Source organism: Triturus cristatus, chromosome 10 (genome assembly GCF_964204655.1).
Source record: "Triturus cristatus chromosome 10, aTriCri1.1, whole genome shotgun sequence".
In the NCBI taxonomy this organism is placed as follows: Eukaryota; Metazoa; Chordata; class Amphibia; order Caudata; family Salamandridae; genus Triturus; species Triturus cristatus.
The window spans coordinates 1,155,519,591-1,155,539,067 of NC_140593.1; the positions used below are offsets into that span (position 1 = coordinate 1,155,519,591).

Genomic DNA, 19,477 nt, shown 5'->3' on the forward strand with positions numbered 1-19,477 from the left:
TCAGACGGTTCGAATGTTGAAGTGTTTGCCGGCTAGCCTATGGTAGTAGTGTTGCATAGACCATACTGACTCGGCCTCAGAAATGTCACATAAAGTACCAGTTTGTTAATGGCAAGAGATTCTTCTGGTGCCTATGTCCTAAGCCTAGAGCGACCGGTCTGGAAACCACCCGCTACGCCTCCTAAGGAGACTAATTTGGACCCGCGTGTGCCTACCTGTCCGTCGTTGCCTCCGGCGTCTTCTGAGTCAGGGATGGAGGTAACGAACGGAACAGGAACCTCGCTTAAATAACTTGTACGGACACCTGTTGCCCATGAGCAGCCAAACGGCTCATTTTAATGTCGTCACAATCCTCTTCCTTCAGTCGGTTAGAATAGCCCTCACCTGATTGGTTGAAATCGGGCTGTCTACGTGAAATGCGCCATGATGTACTGACGTTTGCGACACTAAAAGAACTACAAAGTGATGTCATAGTATTCAAAATAGTAGTTCTTTTTTTTTTTTTTAAACGTAGTTCTTTTAAAAAAACTCGGTGCTCCCCATCACTCATTCAATACGCATGGTCGATATTATTGAATATTCGCTCAAAGCGCCATAATATGATATCATGGCATTCAAAACATTGGTTCTTTCAATGGACTTGGTCTTCTCTTATTATATCTTTATTCCGCATGGCCAAAATTGTTGACAAATCGTGAGATGCGTCATGATGCACAGACGCTCGCGACACTAGAAAACTACAAAGTGATGTAATGACATTCAAAATGTTAATTCTTTTGATAAACTGGGTCCTCCCTAGTTATCTGTGCGTTACGCATGGCCAATATTATTGACAGAAAAAACTCCAAATGACATCATGATCCCCCAGACCTCACTACCGTTTTTTGGCTCTAGTCTACAGTAGGGCCGGATGTTAATTTCGCATATTGAACTACAGAATGACCATAACAGGGAATTGTAGTTCTATTATTCATACAGTGTATATTCTATATCACCTTACACGTTCCTCAATAACTGGATTAGAAACACTTTTTATTATAGGTGGGAAGGTGGCCCATATTGTCTCATTTTAAAAACGTATTACTTAATATTTGGTGTTAGTTGTATATTAAAGATGCAAATACCCCTAGATATTTCTCTGGAACTGCACTCACGATAATTAATTGTGGTACATATAAACTCTAGCCATACTAAGGAAACTCTTAATGGTTTGCAGAATTTAACCCATTCAATACCAAGCCAAACTAAATGAGACTAAAAAAGTGTGTAACTGCTACCACCAATCTAAATCCATAGTTATTGGACAACAGAAAATGAGACTATAAGCTGGTCCATGGTATGTCGTCATTCAGACCTTGAACGTCACTGTGAAGTTTGAAGACCCATTTCTGTTCTTTGATGAACAGATATCTGGAGATGTCGCTGATGTGTGATGGTATAAAAGGTTTCTCCTGTACTGCCCAATTGAAGTCTTCTGCACCATGGTCCTTTTCAACAAAGTGTCTGGTTAGTCTCGTAGTAGTTTTTTTGCACCTAAAAGTGCTTTTATGTTCAAGCATACGAGCCCTGACCTTTCGAGTAGTCATTCCGACATATTGATTTTGACATGGGCATGTTAGCAAATAGATCAGATTGCTGCTATTACAGTTGGGAAAATTGGATTGAACCCATGGTCTGTTTGTTCCTATGTCTATAGTTGTCGTATGTTTTGTCTGGGGACAAATTGAGCAAGCCCCACATGGGGTGATGTCCTTCCACTGCCGGAAGATCCCATAATGTTCCTACCGTCCTCTTCGGTGTGGATTTAGGACGTGTATGTATCAATCTATCTCTTAGGTTGCCAGCTCTTTTGAAGGCAAACAGTGGAGGGGCAATCTTATCGTTGCAGCAGTTCAGAATCCGCCAATGTCTCCAAATACTTTTTTGTATGCTGTTAGCCAAAGTACTAAACGTGTTGACACAGGTCAACCGGTCTAGTGTTGGATTTTTGATTGGGGGTTCCAGCAGGGCTTCTCGATGGTTATTCATAGCCCGTTTCAAAGATCGTTTTACAAGTTTACGGGGATAATGTCTTGCTATCAACTGTTCAGTCAGAAGCTCTGCATGGTCTTTAAATTTGTTTACAGTGGAGCCGTTTCTTCATACTCGAAGAAACTGCCCATAGGGCAAATTGTCCCTTAAGGCTTTAGGATGTTGACTATCGTATCGCAACAAAGAATTACGTGCCATTGGCTTGCGATATAGTTCACTCTCTAAGCCTCCTGTTCTTCCACTTGCTCCTTCACTCTTTACACTATCATTAGACCCCCAGTTCTTGTTGTGGTTTATTTAATATATTTGGGGATTAGAACTAGGGCAGATCGTTAAAATATCTCTTTGACCCTATTTCTCTAAGTGCGTTGGTGTTATGCGAATAGGTGCCCAGGAGGTGTGTAGTCAGTATCTACGCAAAATAAACAGATACCAGCAGCATCGTTACTACAGCTCCACTAGACTGTGAAAAATGGGATGGAGAGAGCGGGAGAAACTGAACTTGCTGAGAATTGAAAGAAAGTGACTCTAGAATGATTCAGAAGTACTCATGTCACCTGTGAAGAGGTGGAGAGAGGAAGTCTACGCAGGCAATCCTGAGACTCGTAAAAGAACTTGTGCTCACACATCTTAGACTCTTCTTTCTCTTGCACAGATGACGCCAGGAGGGACATAGTGGCCAAGTGTGGAGATACTATTCTGCATGGAAATTGATATCAGGAGCATCCTTAATAATTTTAGTGGCATACAGGACAAGTGTTCGCACAGCTCTGTATCGGTATGATAGCTAGCGATGGTAATCCCAAAGGTTTTACAGCCCAAAATATTACCTCAACAGCATGTGCCCATGGGTGGATGGACCCGAGTCGGTGTTCCACCTCAGTTTCATGAGGTGATGTATCCCAGAGATAAGGCACCTTACAGCACATCAAAATATAGTCAATTAAGTAAGGAGAGACAATCTCTGAGGCCTGGGGAAGGAATAAAATGTAAATATGCATTACAAAAATTCAAAAGGTGTGGTACTGAAATCATAAACACAAATGAATGAAGTCATTGCCACGAAGGCCCACAGCAAGTAAAGCACACAGAACAACGTGTAAATAGGAATAATTCCAATTTCAAAGTGAGCAGCAAGATGAATAGAGAAATGGTCGGCTTCCCTAGTAGGGAAATCTTCCAGGAAAATTCTGTCTCACCCCCAAAATTAGGGGTTTATTTGCAATTCACTTACACAGACAATGATCCCATTCTTCCAAATCATGATTGTGTGAGCAAAGAAATACATTCTCAGCAAATCAGAGCACAGCTTTATAAAACAGGATATTGCCTTTGCATCTAAGCGCTAAGCACTATCCCACTACATTAATATTGATTCTGTCCACTCTACTCTGTCTACTCTATGCTAATGTCACCTGGAGATGGCAGGACAAACTAGTTACATGAACAACAGCAAACTGTTATGAATGAGTAGGGTACACTGAGCAAGCGGAATGTCATTGGGAAAGGAAACATTATTGTGACCATGCAGGAACGTTTTCTTCAGGAACAGCAGGAACAATGTCGGTGGAAATAAACAAACATGACTCTGCGTGAATGTGTGATGCAGAAACGATGACCAGTTTTCATGCAGAAGGAGACCTCCATTTTGAACAAGATGGCGACCAGGCCTAAGTGGAGGCCTAGTTAACATAAGCTAGAAAAACACACTTTTGTAAGTCATAGCAAATTTGTTTCAATTGCATTAGCACCAAGTCATTGTGTACATCTAAATCTAAGAGTAAATCCACGTACTACACATTGTTAATAATATATAAAAATATAAAATGCACAAAAAAGTCAACACTAATAGCTAGTGGAATGCTAAACTTGGGGTTAAACACTCGTGCCTGATGTAATGTCACTGAAATGTTTAAGAGTTTGTAGAAGTGAACAATTGAAAATGACAGGAAACCAGGAGGGGCTGTAAACTTGCAATGTCTAGTCATCAGGGACTGTTTTGTGGTAATGTTTGCCCGGCTTAGAAAGAGCGGAAGTACAAAATGCTAATGAGTTATAGAAGATCAGCCATGTATTCCCTCCATCTGTTCCACCGTAGTTAATGCAGTTCACGGTTCAAAGATCTGCCAACCAGTCTCTGTGCCCTGCTGCTGGTGTATACGATAGACCTGATGTTAGCCGGCATGTAGGACGTGATTGCGTCATACCAAAGCCACGTCCTCTTCTCTGCCTCCTTAGCAGTACCTGAATGCATGAATTACCTCTTCATCACACTGGAAGCCACTAACAGAGGCAGAACAGCGTACCTGTCCTACAAACGCCCTTGAGGAACCACCCTACCAAAACCTCCACCTTGATACCTCTTCTGCGGCACGCCCTTTCTAAATATCGCCCCATTGAATTGAGAGACCCTGGTCTCCAAACCCCTCAACAGCCCCTGGCCTCGGAGGCACTCCCGCCCTACTGCAGACTCCGCAAACCCCTTCTCTAGGGCCTTCCATAACTGCTGACTCTCCTACTCAAGCTCTCCGGACTCATAGGCACCTCCCCTCCCGATCCTCACACTTTGACCGAATTACATATCGAATATGTGTCCTTTTTATTTATTTATTTGAGAGTTTTATAAAGCGCTTGCTAGACCAGAAGGTATCGGAGCGCTTTACAACAAAACCAGACCGGAATACCTAAACAGCCGCATACACTTTCACCAACCAAATAGTTTGTTTTAAGAGCTGCCTCAACGCAGGTTGATAGGTTCAATTCTTTTTATTAGCACCCACCTACAGGTACACAGCCACCGTCTCCCCAGCCAGTATCCAGCGGACCCAAGTGGGTGCCCAGGACACACGCTGGCTTCTGTATGATGCCCATAGGGTTCCATGCATTACATAAGCATTAAAGGCCAACTTCGAACAGTTTGTTCCACATCTTTGGGGAAATTGCTCAAAGTAGACGCCCATTTCATTCGCTAGGATACATTGCTGTTTTTCTTTAATTCTGGAAGGGTTTGGCGAGCGGAAGTTCAGTTAGGGGCCACTTCTTCATTTGTTTATCCTGGTCTTCATTAGTGAGTGAATGTCCGGCAGTGTGAACGTCGGTGTGACGTGCCAGTCAGTCATGTCATTGTTGAATGTGGTTGTGAATCTGTATGTGCGCCTCTGGTTGCCTTTGCAGAGTGCATCCATGGCTTCTCTTCCTCTCTTTCCTCCCCTTCCCCTTCCCCCCAGATCCTCCTCAGATATCTTCCTTCTTTATCTTCCTCCTTATCTCTCAGGCCTTTCTCCTCTCCCTCTTCTCCAAGACGTCGCTTTCACAGAAATGTCATTGTTGTCCACTTTCACCAGCATTTGTCTTCCTATGTATTATGCTGCACTGTGTGATTGTGCTTGTACTTCTGTTACTTGTTTGTCATTTTTCTCTTTTTCATTGAGCTTTTTTGAATGCTTATTCTAAGGAGGTATTCATTCCTTCAGTGGTTCTCTCTCTAAAGCGCACTGACGCCGGCTTTGGAAGAGATGCTCCATATAAAACTGTTGAAGGAGTGAGTGTAGGTGAGTGGTGGCATCTGTGGCTTGGCGTCTGTGTGACCCTCCTGACTAGCTGGCATGACTGCAGTTGATTAAGGTGGCTCTGTAGGTGAAAGGTCAGGGGTGTTTTAGCTTTAATCCTGAAGGGTAGCCCAGAAGGTTTGCACTTTCTTAACCATGGGGTTGCTGTTCATACTGGTGTTTGGTTTCTTATACTTCCATTCAGAGCTATATTTCTGCAGAAGTGTGGTAACCCCAGAGCAGGTTCTAGGTATGCCGTGGACCTGACGTATGTGCCACTGATGGGTGGAGATCAGCCCTAGGCCTAGCAGGCCACAATTGGTTCTGACAACAAACAAGATATTTTCCCTGGTTTTCTCCTACATGGCCACAGAGCTAGGATTTGTTCTCATTGGAAATTGCCCCATGTAATGGGGAGCACTGACCACTCTGGGGAGCGGCAACCCTCCCCAGGGGTTGATGGCGGAGTATTTTTTTTTTTTAAGTTGGTGTGTGCAGTCTTTATTGAGGTAAAAAAAAAAATTCAAAGGAAGAGTTCTGGTCGCCTCTGTTTCACATGTAGACATGTAGTGCCATACACTTACTAAAAAAGATAGACCGGGGGAAAAAACTTGGCCTTTCCAGTATTTTGGTCTACACGTTTACGAAGACATGAAATAAATAGGTAACAAGTATTGGCAATGCCAACAGGTCTAGCTATAATGTGCTAACGCATGTAAACACCTCTGTTCACAAATACTTTTTGAAATTGTTGCATTCACAAGTGGTGTATAAAACTATGTGATAACTGGGCTTACTTTTACATGTTAAATAGACCATAATGTATCTACTTAAAGCACTTCATAGAAGGTGGAATGATACACAAAATAGCTAACAGTACGAAGTGAGATGCAATTTCTCTTCTGAATGTAATATATTTTAAAGAATTGGTACCAATAAGCAGGGTATACAATGCCTTCCAAGCCAGACTCAAAAATCGAGAAAGCATATATGTGAGAAGAGCTGAGAAATTGAGGAGGAGGTGGAAAGTAGGGGTGGGCGAAGAATTCCGCTCCAACAGCGTAGTTTTGCACGCTCTGCACGGATTTCCCAAAAACTCCGGGAACTGATGCGGAGCGGAGTTTTTCTCTCTCGAGCGCCTCACCAATGTTAAGTTGGCGAGTGCCTGCTAGACGAAATCGCGTGCCAGACCTCCTCACGGCGAGATTTCTCAATGAGTGCGGTCGCAGCAGGTCGCGACCACTCGTGTTGAGAAATCTGCTGCTTGCTTTGAGGAAGCTGCCACTCGAGTAGAATGTTTACTAGAGCAGCAGAAAGCAGCAGCGCCCTCTGGCGCGCCACGTACTACCATTCGTGCTGATTTTACAGCGTGGGACAAACTCCCAGCTCTAAAAATCAGTGGGAGTATCGCAACTTAACAGACTCCGTCTCTGGCGGAGTCTTTCCAGCACTTCACGGAGTGAATATCCGTGATCTCCGCCGAGGCCTAGTGGGAGGGAGCCACAGACTGAACAATTTTGGTGCGGTTGACTAGCGATGGGGGTGTAAGATGCCATTCAAATAAAGGTTGGTTTAAATGTGGATGGAGTTACAGTACTGTATCTCAGCAGTGAGTCCCATTGCAGACACATAGAGTGAATAAGCGCATAGAACTGCGGAGTCCTCTGCATGCCATCTCCCTTCCAGAGGAAGCAAGGCAATGGGGATCCAGGAAGCAGTGTAAATAGAAGTGGTGCCATTACTAAGGTGTGTGAGGGGTTTTTGCTCCTCTGTTCCCCATATTTTCCTAATGGACTCTTCCTTTTACCTTGTAGAACATCATCAAGAAGGTTAGCGGCCAGAAGTTTGTGTACAAGTTTGTATCCTACCCTGACCCAGTTGCCATGGAGACCACAAAGGATGAGACCAGGCGACCTGAGACTTTGTGCGACCTCAGCCAACCAACCAATCCAGGAGATCCCGGTGCTGGGCTTCCCAAGATACCGCGTGGTACCTGCAAGAACAACCGCAACGAGTACATGCGTTCAGGTCTCTACTCCACCTTTACCATCCAGTCTTTGCAACCGCCAAGCTTTGGCCGGCCTGTGGGGTTGACCCTTCCTCAAGCCAAGACCACTGCTCCGGAAGGGGCAATGCCCGGCGATTTAACGTTGGGGCCTCCGATTATGGGGCAGTGTGCAGAGGCAGTGGGCCCTGAGGAGCGGAAGCCAAATACTGACCTCATCCCTCTGGAGATCCATATACAAGGGCCTGAAGAGGACGACCTCCCTCTGCAGGTATGTGATCGGATTCCCCCGTCTCTCAGCACCTCTACTTCTCCCCGGCATGTATCTGGTATGCATTTTCCCCATCACTGCACCTTCTGTCTGGATGTGTATGAACCCATCCCTTTTCCCCAGCACTGCCCATTCTCCTCTGCATATGTGTGTTGCATCCCTCCCACCACCGCATCTGCCTTCTGCTATTATTTGGTGTGCACATCCCTCCCATCACTGGCCCTTTTTTCCTGCAGGTATCTGATGTGCACACCTCTCTCCCAGTACTGACCCTTTTTCCTGCAGGTATCTGACGTGCACACCTCTCTCCCAGTACTGACCCTTTTTCCTGCAGGTATCTGACGTGCACACCTCTCTCCCAGTACTGACCCTTTTTCCTGCAGGTATCTGATGTGCACACCTCTCTCCCATCACTGGCCCTTTTTCCTGCGGGTATCTGATGTGCACACACCTCTCTCCCATCACTGGCCCTTTTTCCTGCAGGTATCTGATGTGCACACCTCTCTCCCCCATGACTGGGACTTTTGTCTGCAAGTACCTGATGTTATCGCCTCTCTCCCATCACTGGCCCTTTTTCCTGCAGGTATCTGATGTGCACACCTCTCTCCCCCATGACTGGGACTTTTGTCTGCAAGTACCTGATGTTATCGCCTCTCTCCCATTACTGGCCCTTTTTCCTGCGGGTATCTGATGTGCACACACCTCTCTCCCATCACTGGCCCTTTTTCCTGCAGGTATCTGACGTGCACACCTCTCTCCCATCACTGGCCCTTTTTCCTGCGGGTATCTGATGTGCACACACCTCTCCCATCACTGGCCCTTTTTCCTGCGGTATCTGATGTGCACACCTCCCTCCCATCACTGGCCCTTTTTCCTGCGGGTATCTGATGTGCACACCTCTCTCCCATCACTGGCCCTTTTTCCTGCGGGTATCTGATGTGCACACCTCTCTCCCCCATGACTGGGACTTTTGTCTGCAAGTACCTGATGTTATCGCCTCTCTCCCATCACTGGCCCTTTTTCCTGCAGGTATCTGATGTGCACACCTCTCTCCCCCATGACTGGGACTTTTGTCTGCAAGTACCTGATGTTATCGCCTCTCTCCCATTACTGGCCCTTTTTCCTGCGGGTATCTGATGTGCACACACCTCTCTCCCATCACTGGCCCTTTTTCCTGCAGGTATCTGATGTGCCCACCTCACTCCCATCACTAGCCCTCTTTTCTGCAGGTATCTGATGTCCACACCTCTCCTTCATGACTGGCCCTTTTTCCTGCAGGTATCAGATGTGCACACCTCTCCCCCATGACTGGCCCTTTTTCCTGCAGGTACCTGATGTGCACACACCTCTTCCAGCACTGGCCTCTTTTCCTGCAGGTATCTGATGTGCACACATCTCTTCTACCTGTTGTCCTTTTATCTGCACGTACCCCGCCCCCCCCTCTTTTCTGCAGGTATCTGATGTGCACAACGTTCTCCCATCACTAGCCCTCTTTTCTGCAGGTATCTGACGTCCACACCTCTCCTTCATGACTGGCCCTTTTTCCTGCAGGTATCAGATGTGCACACCTCTCCCCCATGACTGGCCCTTTTTCCTGCAGGTACCTGATGTGCACACACCTCTTCCAGCACTGGCCTCTTTTCCTGCAGGTATCTGATGTGCACACATCTCTTCTACCTGTTGCCCTTTTATCTGCACGTACCCCGCCCCCCCCCCCTCTTTTCTGCAGGTATCTGATGTGCACAACGTTCTCCCATCACTAGCCCTCTTTTCTGCAGGTATCTGACGTCCACATCTCTCCCTCACGACTGGCCCTTTTTCCTGCAGGTAACTGATGTGCACACATCTCTTCCACCTGTTGCCCTTTTATCTGCACGTACCCCCCCCCCCCCCCTCTTTTCTGCAGGTATCTCATGTGCCCGCCTCTCTCCCATCACTAGCCCTCTTTTCTGCAGGTATCCGATATGCCACCTCTCCCAGCACTGATCTGCTCTTCCTTGCAGGTATATGAATTACACATCTCTCTCCCGCCACTAGCGCCTGTCTAGTGTGCTGGAAATGCCCCCTCCTGGTAGCCCCCCTCTTGAATGTCCGGGCTTGAATCCTTCTTTTTTTGCAGGGCTCTGACTTCCAGTCTTGCTCTTTTCCTGTCGCTCTCCCCGCCCCAATCCATATCTCCCCTGTTATTTATGTCTGCCGTCTTGCCTCGACAATGCATTTCTCTTTTCCTTGTTAGTTGTTCTGGTGTTTGCAATTATCTCCGCTGAAGGTCACACAGTGCGACAGGCGCGGCGGAGGTCAACCGTGAACAGTACAGCTGTTCACGGTACATTTGGAACACCTTAATGACCCACCAAAGGGTTAATTTATGGGCGATCTGGGTGTTGAGCTCTGTGTTAAAATCTCATACCTGAATCCGGTCCCATCCCAAATGCTGAGCGAGGATCATTGGGCCTAGAAATACTTTTCATCGTAAATCTACGTCCAGTGCTCGCCATTTCGAAAAGCAGCCCCACAAATGTCTGCAGTTCCCACACTCGTGAGATCTGGAGGGGTTAAAAGCCAACCCCACTCTTGCCAGGATATCAGTGGTCCTTTATTGTAATTGCATTTATATAGCGCTTACTGCCCCTGACGAGGCGTCCAAGCACTGTACAGCGAGCTGCACTCGACTCTGGAACCCAAGGTTAGTGGCTAATCCAGTTTGAGATAAAATGGATGCCGCTGTGTTTTTCCCTCGGCCATTTATTTATTCACTAGAGGTGGGCGAGCCAGCAGATTAAGAGCTGAGCTAAGGGTCTGGCTCGGATCTTAGAGCCAGTGCATGAGCCGAGCCCTCAGAATTATTGCTTTGTAATTTGTACATCAAATATCAATTATAATATTATAACGTTTCTTCAGAATTCAAAAAAGTGTATTTCTTTAACGTGTGGAACCTTTGACATTAATTCGCTCATTACAGCATTGAACTGAGAAGTACTTATTTAGCCAGTATTTAAACCTGAACCATTTGTGAGCTGAGAGGCAAGACAGTTGTCATGTAAAACCTGTACTTGGCCCAGATTATTATACAGCAACATTATATAAATCAAACACAATAGGTTTTTCTACAACTGGAATTCTTATCTCACATGTTTGAACGCCCTGTCATACGCGATCATGTAAAAAAGGAGTTTTGATGAAATAAAATATATGCCTAAAATCACACAATTTAAGCGGCGGTGTCGCGGTTTATCCGGGTATTCCGCTTTAACTTTGTACAAAAAAGCCATTAAATGGAACCTATGTGTCTGTAGTTATGCCAAGGTTTTGTTTTAACCTCTTTGTCAATTTGTGAGCAGTTTTTACAAAGACGAACTTAACCCGAAAGTTTTGGAGCACTTTACATGAGCACTAGTTACATTACTCAAGGTCACATTCATTGTATATAGGTATGAAGAGATTTAAGTGATTTGCCCAGAATCATAGGATGTTGAGCCGATGCTGAGACTCGAAGCTGGTTCCCCAGTTCCACAGTCTGCAGCTCTGGCTGTTATTCTACATCCTGAGTAGAGGGCGGCAGGCAGAAGCCGCATGAGGGCTCAGCTTGGTATGGGCTCAGGTTCCCACAGGAGCTCGAGCTGAGCCTGGCTCCAGCTTCAGCGGCTCGCCCACCTCTAGTATTAACTTTGTATTCATGTGTGGCTCCTGAGACGCTACACGAAGGCCTCGATGCGCTGTAACTCTTCCTCTGGGTCTAGACTGTGGAGGCAACTGCAGATTAATGGACCAGAGGATGTCTTTCCAAAGACACCCCGGAGGCTCCCTTAGCCTGGATTCTGTGATGTTGCTGAAGTCGTGTTTGTGTTTGCTCCTTGGTGAAGAAATTTTCAGAACACACGACCTAATCTAGAGGGAGGGCGTAGCACATGCTTTGGAAATTGATATCGCTCAACCGCCACCATCCAGCAGGCCCTGCTGAGCGTAGATTTCTCTCTAGTGTTGATCAGAATCTTTTGTGATGGGCACTTCGTTTGCAGTTCTCTTGAAAGCTCACAAGATAGCCTCCATCTTGTACATGAGACCCTATCCTGTAGATCACATCTTCACTGGATGGAAGTGGCCACAACTTCACATCTGGTAAAAGCAGTTAAGAGAATATGCAGATTAGCTTTCATTTTTTGTGGGGGAAGTGGGTGAGATGCACATGTAGGGAGTTAATGGTGTCAACTCTGATGTGCAGACAAATTCTAGCACCAGGTCTTTTGTTTATTTTTGTTAAGTTAGTTTGTTTCTAGAGCTTGAAGTGCCACTGAGTGGCCATTACCAAATGAATTCAGGAGCTGGGGACCACTGGACAAAGGGAAGTCAGTCTGGTTTAGTACTAGTGCGCTAACTTGAGCTTGCTGGTCCTCGTGGAGTCCATCTGGAGCAGACATGCAGTGTGTGGGGATTTCCAGAGCCATGAGCATTGTGATTCCAGGGTTCTCCCATCCAGACTTGTAAAGGGGCAGTAGCTCCAGGTAGTCCGGGCATTGATGCTTGGTTAGTGAAGACCGAATTCTTTCATAGGGTAGTTGGGAGCATGGCCGAGTATGGCCTTATGAGAGAGGCAGAGCCCTGAAATCTGCATTCTTTTCAACCCGGAGCCAGAACATACGTTTCAAGACCTCAGAGGTGGTCGGAGTGCTCCTGGCCAAAGATAAGACGAGCACGCAGTTCAGATTCTCCTTGGAATTTTTCTTTTTTTCTTGAAGGCTAACCATGGGAGAGGGAGGAGGTTGGGACCAACCCATGAGCAATCAACATCTGAGTTTTCAATGGGCTGAGTGAGGGCATCGGTTCACACCTAGATCTTGATGGTACTTAAACAGATGATTACGCTTCTCCTGCACATCTGTAGCTGCACGTGTAGAGTATTTGAGTACTGGAGAGTCCTGTTTCATTAGTCCACACGTCAATGTAAGTAAAGGTTAGTCCAGATCACCCTATAACTTCATAAAGGAGAAAGATGCCTTGTAATTGTAATTGCATTTATATAGCGCTTAGTATCCCTTGCGAGGCATCAAAGCGCTTTTTGGCGAGTAGCACAGAACTCCAGAACCCCCCCAACAACTTGTGGTGAATTAGTATGGAAAAATATGAAAGTAATTTGAGAGGTGGGCATGTAAGTTTGTTTTTTGGGTTAATAAAGGACAGTTGAGGGATAGAAGAGGGATGGTTTTGCAGATGAGGTATTGAAGCTTTTTTGTCGAGTAGCACCCTATGAATTCTTAGAGACGTAGATGCTTCAACCTCTTAGCTCACCAACTAACAATTTTGTTATACTTTCAAAGTCTATTATATTTTTCTCACTTTTTTCTGCATCTATCCTAGCACTTTCAAGCACAGCAAATTCTTTCTTGACCATTCATGACTTTCTAAAGTCTTTTCTCTACCACCCTTCTCTTACCTCCATTGTGTACTCCTGTAATTCAATACAAACGTTGTACTGGGCTGTGATTCAACTGAGATGGAATGTCTTTTTGGTAAGCTGGCAAGAAGTATTTGTCTCACTGTCCTTCAACATCAGTTGTATGATCCTCGGAGCTCACCAATAACTTCTCCCAATTGTGAGTGTCCAATCCTTACACACCTGTAACCTCTGAGTTTAACGGCCTTCCTCCTGATCCCATCAGGGTTATCGATCTATATTCCCAGCTGAGTGTCAGCCGATCAGGCGACATGCTGGGCAATCTTCTACCATGAAGACATACCAGGCAAAGTGGAAAGGTGTCTGTAGCATTGGCTACATCCGATATCCTCGCAGCCACATACGATGCGACCTTATCTGACACCTCTTTCATAGCCTGGCCTAAAATACAGTTCGATGAAGGGCCATCTTTCAGCGATCTCCCGATTTAGTCCGCGTTTGAAGACAGGATTGTCAGATTTTAGTGTGCTGTCCAAAACTTCTCCCCAACTCTGTCTCTTTTCAAGTGGGGTCTTAATACAGTTCTGCCTCAACTAATGAAAAGTCAGTTCGGACCAATCCGCTGGGAGGAGCTCAAACGTATCCTGGAAGGTAACATTAATGCTTATGTTCACATCCGCCAGGAGAACACGTGAAATTGAGGCAGTCCCCACAAGAGAGCTCTTAGATCTCATAAAGACGGAGGCATTCTGGTCACGATTCCCAGGTTAATCGGGAAGGTTCAGTAGTATTTTTCCTAAGTTCATAAAACGTCTGTAGGTCTTTTTCGTCGACTCCTACCTCTGCAGCAGAGAGGTCTCTGCATCACTGAATATTTACCAACGTCGGAAGCTATATGTGGCAAGACCAAAATGCCTCATTCTTGTGCATCAACAGTTTGTAGCTTGGGGCAGCCCTTACCCAGTTGACATTCTTTAGAAGTAGGAGATTGCAAAGAAGAGATCACCTTCTGTCACACCAAAGCCTATCGCCCTCTGCAGGCAAGAATAACTACTCTTTCGATTGGGGGCCTAGCAGTAATGGTTGTCTTTAACGCAGGGGTACCTGTTTTTAGGTTTCGCCTGACCCAGCGCATGCGCTGGTCTGGCAAGACTTATTGAGAGGGCTCCCAAAAGTGCTACCAGGCCAGCCTAGAGCTACAGTTCATGTCGCGCCTTACCGCGATTACTTTCACTTTCGCGGCCGCTTTGATGTTTGATTGCAATCGCGATCACTTTCACTTTTGCGGCCGCTTTGCATTGCCAATAGGTCTAGCTTTTGGGACCTTATAAGTATTTAGTTATGCAACTGTTGCATGGCTAAACACTTATAAGGTCCCAAAGGCGAGACCTATTGGCTATGCCAATGCTTGTTGAGATTGGCGGAGAGAGCATATAGAAAAGCCAACCTACGTTCGTGCAAGACTACTGTGTTAAAACAGAAGTTGCTTGGTAGCCAGCACTGGGCAGGTGGTCCTCCGCTATCTAATCGAATGAGGTGAGCCTGCTTTCCCACCTACCGCTGTATGCAATGGGATATGGATTTTTTCTTCTGCTGGCTATTCTGATTGAAGCATGTGAATCTGTGAATGAACCAATGGTGGAGAAGAAACTATATCTCCACTTCTTCAGTGTGGGATATTTCATAGATTCGTATGCAGCCCGCCCCCGCCCATCATCAGGGGCTCCCTTTTATTTTCCTTTACACTTTCTCGTCGAAATCTAAACTGTGGTGGGTTTGTAAGAAATGTTGAGAGCACTTTAAATGCAATAGATGATGTTTGGCTGCTTTTTAAGGAGATGCATATGCTGTTAAAACTCTATTTTGTGGCCTTTCAGGCATGTTGATATCATTTGGTGCTGCTGTGAAGTTCTATGCACTCCCATTTCGAGGACTAGAAATGATCCAAGCATGTGAATCTATACAAGATATCAAGGCTGGAGAACTGTGGTAACCAGTGCGTAACTTATTCAAATTCATCCTTCTCTTGTTTTGACGCCTACTCCACAAAGTTCTAGGAAGGAACTGGGGTGTAGCTTATTCAGAGAAATTCAGGGGAGGGGGGGGGGGTGTCTGTATCGCAAACTGCAAATCTAAAAAACAGTATGCCGAAGCGTGGAGGATGACCAAGATTTGGGATTCGCTGTTCCCATGAGGAACAGGTTCAATACTTATTTGCATTAAGTGGACCTCTGTCTAAGTTCTTTTTTTTTTAAGAGAAAGAACCCGATGAAACATTTTAGTCAAACGAGAAAAAACAAAAAAGGCATAGAAGACCCGACTTGGGGCCCCAGACCCAACTATCAAGCCAATAATGTCTTTATTTGAGTGGGTGTCACACCCCAAAGACCCCCCCCCCCGAACCTATGTCCCTGGGAAGGAATACTAATCCTCTTTAGTCAGAGGGTTCTTAATGAAACCCTTACAGCATGTTGGCCGCCACATATTTTGTGAATGTCTTCTGTAGTATTTAGAAGTTTTCCTACAATTTGCCAATGTAATCTTTCCTAAATCCCCAAGACTCCGTTCTTTGTGAGAGTCGCCATGTCTGAACTGGGGTGGCAGAGTGGGCTAAAGAACGGTGATGGATTAAACCCAGATCAGTTGACTGGGGGTGAGTGCTTGCAATGTTCAACACTCCGTCCATCATTTCCTTTGGTTTTTGCTTTAGTCGCCAAAGGCACCTGGTTTAACCCATTTTAAGATGGCTGTTAGGCCGGAATAGATGATATTCTCTTGCTCTGAAATTAACATTCAGTTTCCTTATCTTGCTGTGACCATGTTTATAACCGGTTGTGTATACCTTTTTAACATTAGTGCCCTGTGTCTTCGACTGATCTCCATAATGCCGCACTTGGTCTCCCCCTTCGAAGCCTCTATAGTGCGCACTCCCAAAGTTAATAAAGTGCTGTAAAGAATGCGGCAAGTGCGTTTTCAGGATGGAAAAAAATCACATTTATGAGTGAGCATTCTCCCTGCTATCTTTCATGTTCTGGCTTCACTCTACGCCCCAAACACACTATTAATGGTGCAAAATGTTCTAACAAGGCAGTACCACCGAGCCACTCACTCATTGAAAAAACATCATTTTCCATGAGTTTCTTGCATGGCCCCAAATCATTGTGCTTTCAGCTTCTTTGATTTTGACCTGATCTGTTTTCCTATTTTATTGCAGACCAGGTACACTACTCTCCACCATTTTCTGGTTGAGCTACTTCTATCCAGGACCACTGGCAATGTGTGTTTCTCGGGTAGCAGTTTTTACAGCCCTGATTTTGACTTTAGCTCAGCGAAATATTACTGCCACAGAATGCTGCGCGGTGCCGCATAATTTCCTTTTCTTAATGCATAATTTAATCACTCTGCTGCAATAATGTCATCCTCTATTGATGCATGCCTTCCAATGGCAGACATCCTGGGTTTAAGATTACTGTTCCTTGGTGCACCGTGTCTGGATCCCAAGACACCCCTCTCTCTAGCAGACTCTCTCCTTGGGAACATTCTGATCCATTGCAGGTCATTTGTTTTACCAAGAAGGAAGTAGTAGTAGTTCAGGCCACACCAAATTGACGTAAATGGATTTCATCGTCTGCTGGTCTTCCGTTCCTGTAATCCTCATTGACATAAAGTGGTCTGCGCAGAAACAGATGTGTTGTTGGGCCTGAGATGTGTCTGTGCCCTCGACAGTAAACAGCATCTTCTGCCCACGCTTTCTTGAAGCAAAGCAACCTGCCCTGTAAACCAGATGTAGCATCTAACAATAGTAGGAGAAGATGGAGCTAGAATTGTATCATCTCTTATTTGTTCAGATGGTCGGTCCTCTGCGGAGAGTGTGCTTGACGCTACTGTTGCAGGACTATAGGCTATGGAAAGCGATGTCTATGTGGATTGCGTAGGCAAAGTGAGTCTGCCTGGGATCCAATGGTGAATGCTGACTAGTTACCATTACCCTCTTACCCATGAGCACAACCAAATATTTCTTCAGGGAGCAAATATGTTGGTCTGCGGTTCCACCAAGAGCCGCATTAGTGCCGCACGCAGAAAGAGAATTGCCTTGAATGCCAACTGCATAACAGGGTTGGGGTGTCTTTCCTCTAGAATCTTTTAAGATCAGGAAATGGCAGATTTACAAGTGGATCTCGTTCACTGCATTGATCCAGAGCACGTGAGCTTCATAGGCAACTTCAAAGGGAGTTTTGATGATCTACTCCGCGAAACATGTCAAAAGATTACTGAAACTGTGGATTTTAAAGTAGACGTTCTAAACCCTAGTGGTCAAACGTAGATAGGTTTCAAAGACCACTCGAGGTGGAGTACAGAAGTCTTGCTCAAGAAACCTTTCTTTAAAATAACTACTGGGAAATTGTGCATTTTTAGGTAGAAAATGCACAATTTGTGGACAAGCTTGCCAGCCTGTTGAGGGTATTCTCTCCTCCTGGGTTTGATGTTTGCATACATGTCATGGAGCTGGACGCCGGCAAGACTGTCTGCAATTGCTGAGCCAATGACGTAGGCAGGAAGAAGCAAACCGACTTTACTGAGCGCTTGCAGCTGAAAGCACTGGTGCACCTCCGGTATCCTGAGCTCCTGCACCCCAAGAGCACCCCTACCCTCTGCCACACTTGACCAGCATCCAAACACCTAGTCTCTGAAGCCGGGTACCTTAAGATGCTGCATCCAGTATCTCCTGCAAGTAGACCATGCATCGGCTCCGCAGGATCAGAATAAAGCCGCCAATCCCACCGTCTCTTCCCACCAATGCTTGGCGCAGTGTGCACGCGCACCCTGGGATCTCTACCCTTGACAAGCAGCAGCCAGGCTTCGGGTCCCTGGAACCTTACAGAGGCTCCCAGGTCCCTAAACCTGGGTAACTCCAGTGCACCATCTGCCAAGCAATGCAGGAGTCCTGTGATCCTAATGAGGACAGCTCCTAGATACCCTCACGGGTGACAAGAAGCGCTCTACAAATCTACTGACTGATTGATTGAATGATCCTCTTCATCTCTTTTCTCACCTAACACTAGAACGAGCCAGAGACACCTCCACTATTTGGCAGTGACCACCAGCACAGCAGGCTCAAGAGAACAACCGCAGCACATGAAAACGTAAGAGTGCTTCCTGGCAGGATTCTCAAAGGCCGGTCAAGAACTAGGCAGCGATGCTCTACTTTTAATGCGACACTCCCAGCACGCGTCACAAAGGGGATTCTGTTTTTAACACATTTAACGAGGCAGGAACCAGACCTCCCCGCATGGCTGATCTACTGTTAAACAGACAGGATAAAAAAAGTGATGGATGAAAAGCTTGAATTAATCTCAGCCACTGCTATGTACTCAGTCCCGAATCCCAGCCCATCTTTATTTTGCCCACCATGCCATCTTAGTTTGGATCCTGCCATGCCCAAATCAGCCTTGTCCTTGATCGAGCGAGAACAGTCTAGCCTGATCTGCCAGACGAGGTCCTCTCTGCACCAGAGCAGAAACCATAATTTCACTAGATACGGTGGTATGAGTAATAGGATTTAGGCGCCTATAGGTAATTACATCAGGTATTCTGAAAAGGACCTAATTAGTGACGGTGCTCAAGGGTTAGAGAGAACCACCTGCCTCCTAGGATCTGTGGCAAAAGCAACAAGAAATCATAAAATGTATACCCAAGCACACGTAAAATTCAACTGATAGTTTCAGATGTTAATCACGCATAAAACATAATAAATCGATCCGTTTCTTTCTCCTTTTTTCTTTCTTTCTTTTTAATTGGTCTTCAAGTTTTCAGTTAGTAAGCAGTTCCCAAGCCAACACGTGTTTCGTCGCCTCAGTATAGTTGTACATGCGACTTGTTCACAGCTGAACAGATTCACTGTATTGAGGTTTAAAGTGAGGCAATAATTCCAAGCCACACTACTCCTGTGGCGTGAGGGGAGATCCTGATAAGGACTGCTGGGCCGGTTTTCAGAAAATAATACGTTACTTTGCAATCTTCATTTCCAATTCTGGAGAGTGTAAAAAACGAGCCGCCGATACGCGAACTCTTCTCCTCACGCCGGACACTCAAGTCCATTTTATGATTTCCAGAGCAGAAACCACCCCAAGTCTGGCTTCACCCTCATTAGGTCTCATCAGTCTGGTATAGCTTGGATCCATTGGCACAGTGTGCATAGGACCCACTTTGGGCATACCCGTCCAACTTGG

At 45.8% G+C, this 19,477-nt stretch overlaps 1 protein-coding gene across 1 annotated transcript in view; it reads left to right on the plus strand.

Moving 5' to 3' along the window:
- ELK1 (ETS transcription factor ELK1) overlaps nucleotides 1-19,477 on the plus strand; it is a 156,907-nt gene that overhangs the window by 74,138 nt on the left and 63,292 nt on the right. Inside the window, exon 3 of the mRNA XM_085629517.1 lies at nucleotides 7,394-7,855. Coding sequence (XP_085485643.1) covers nucleotides 7,394-7,855 — 462 coding nt within the window. The remainder of the gene's footprint in view (nucleotides 1-7,393; nucleotides 7,856-19,477) is intronic.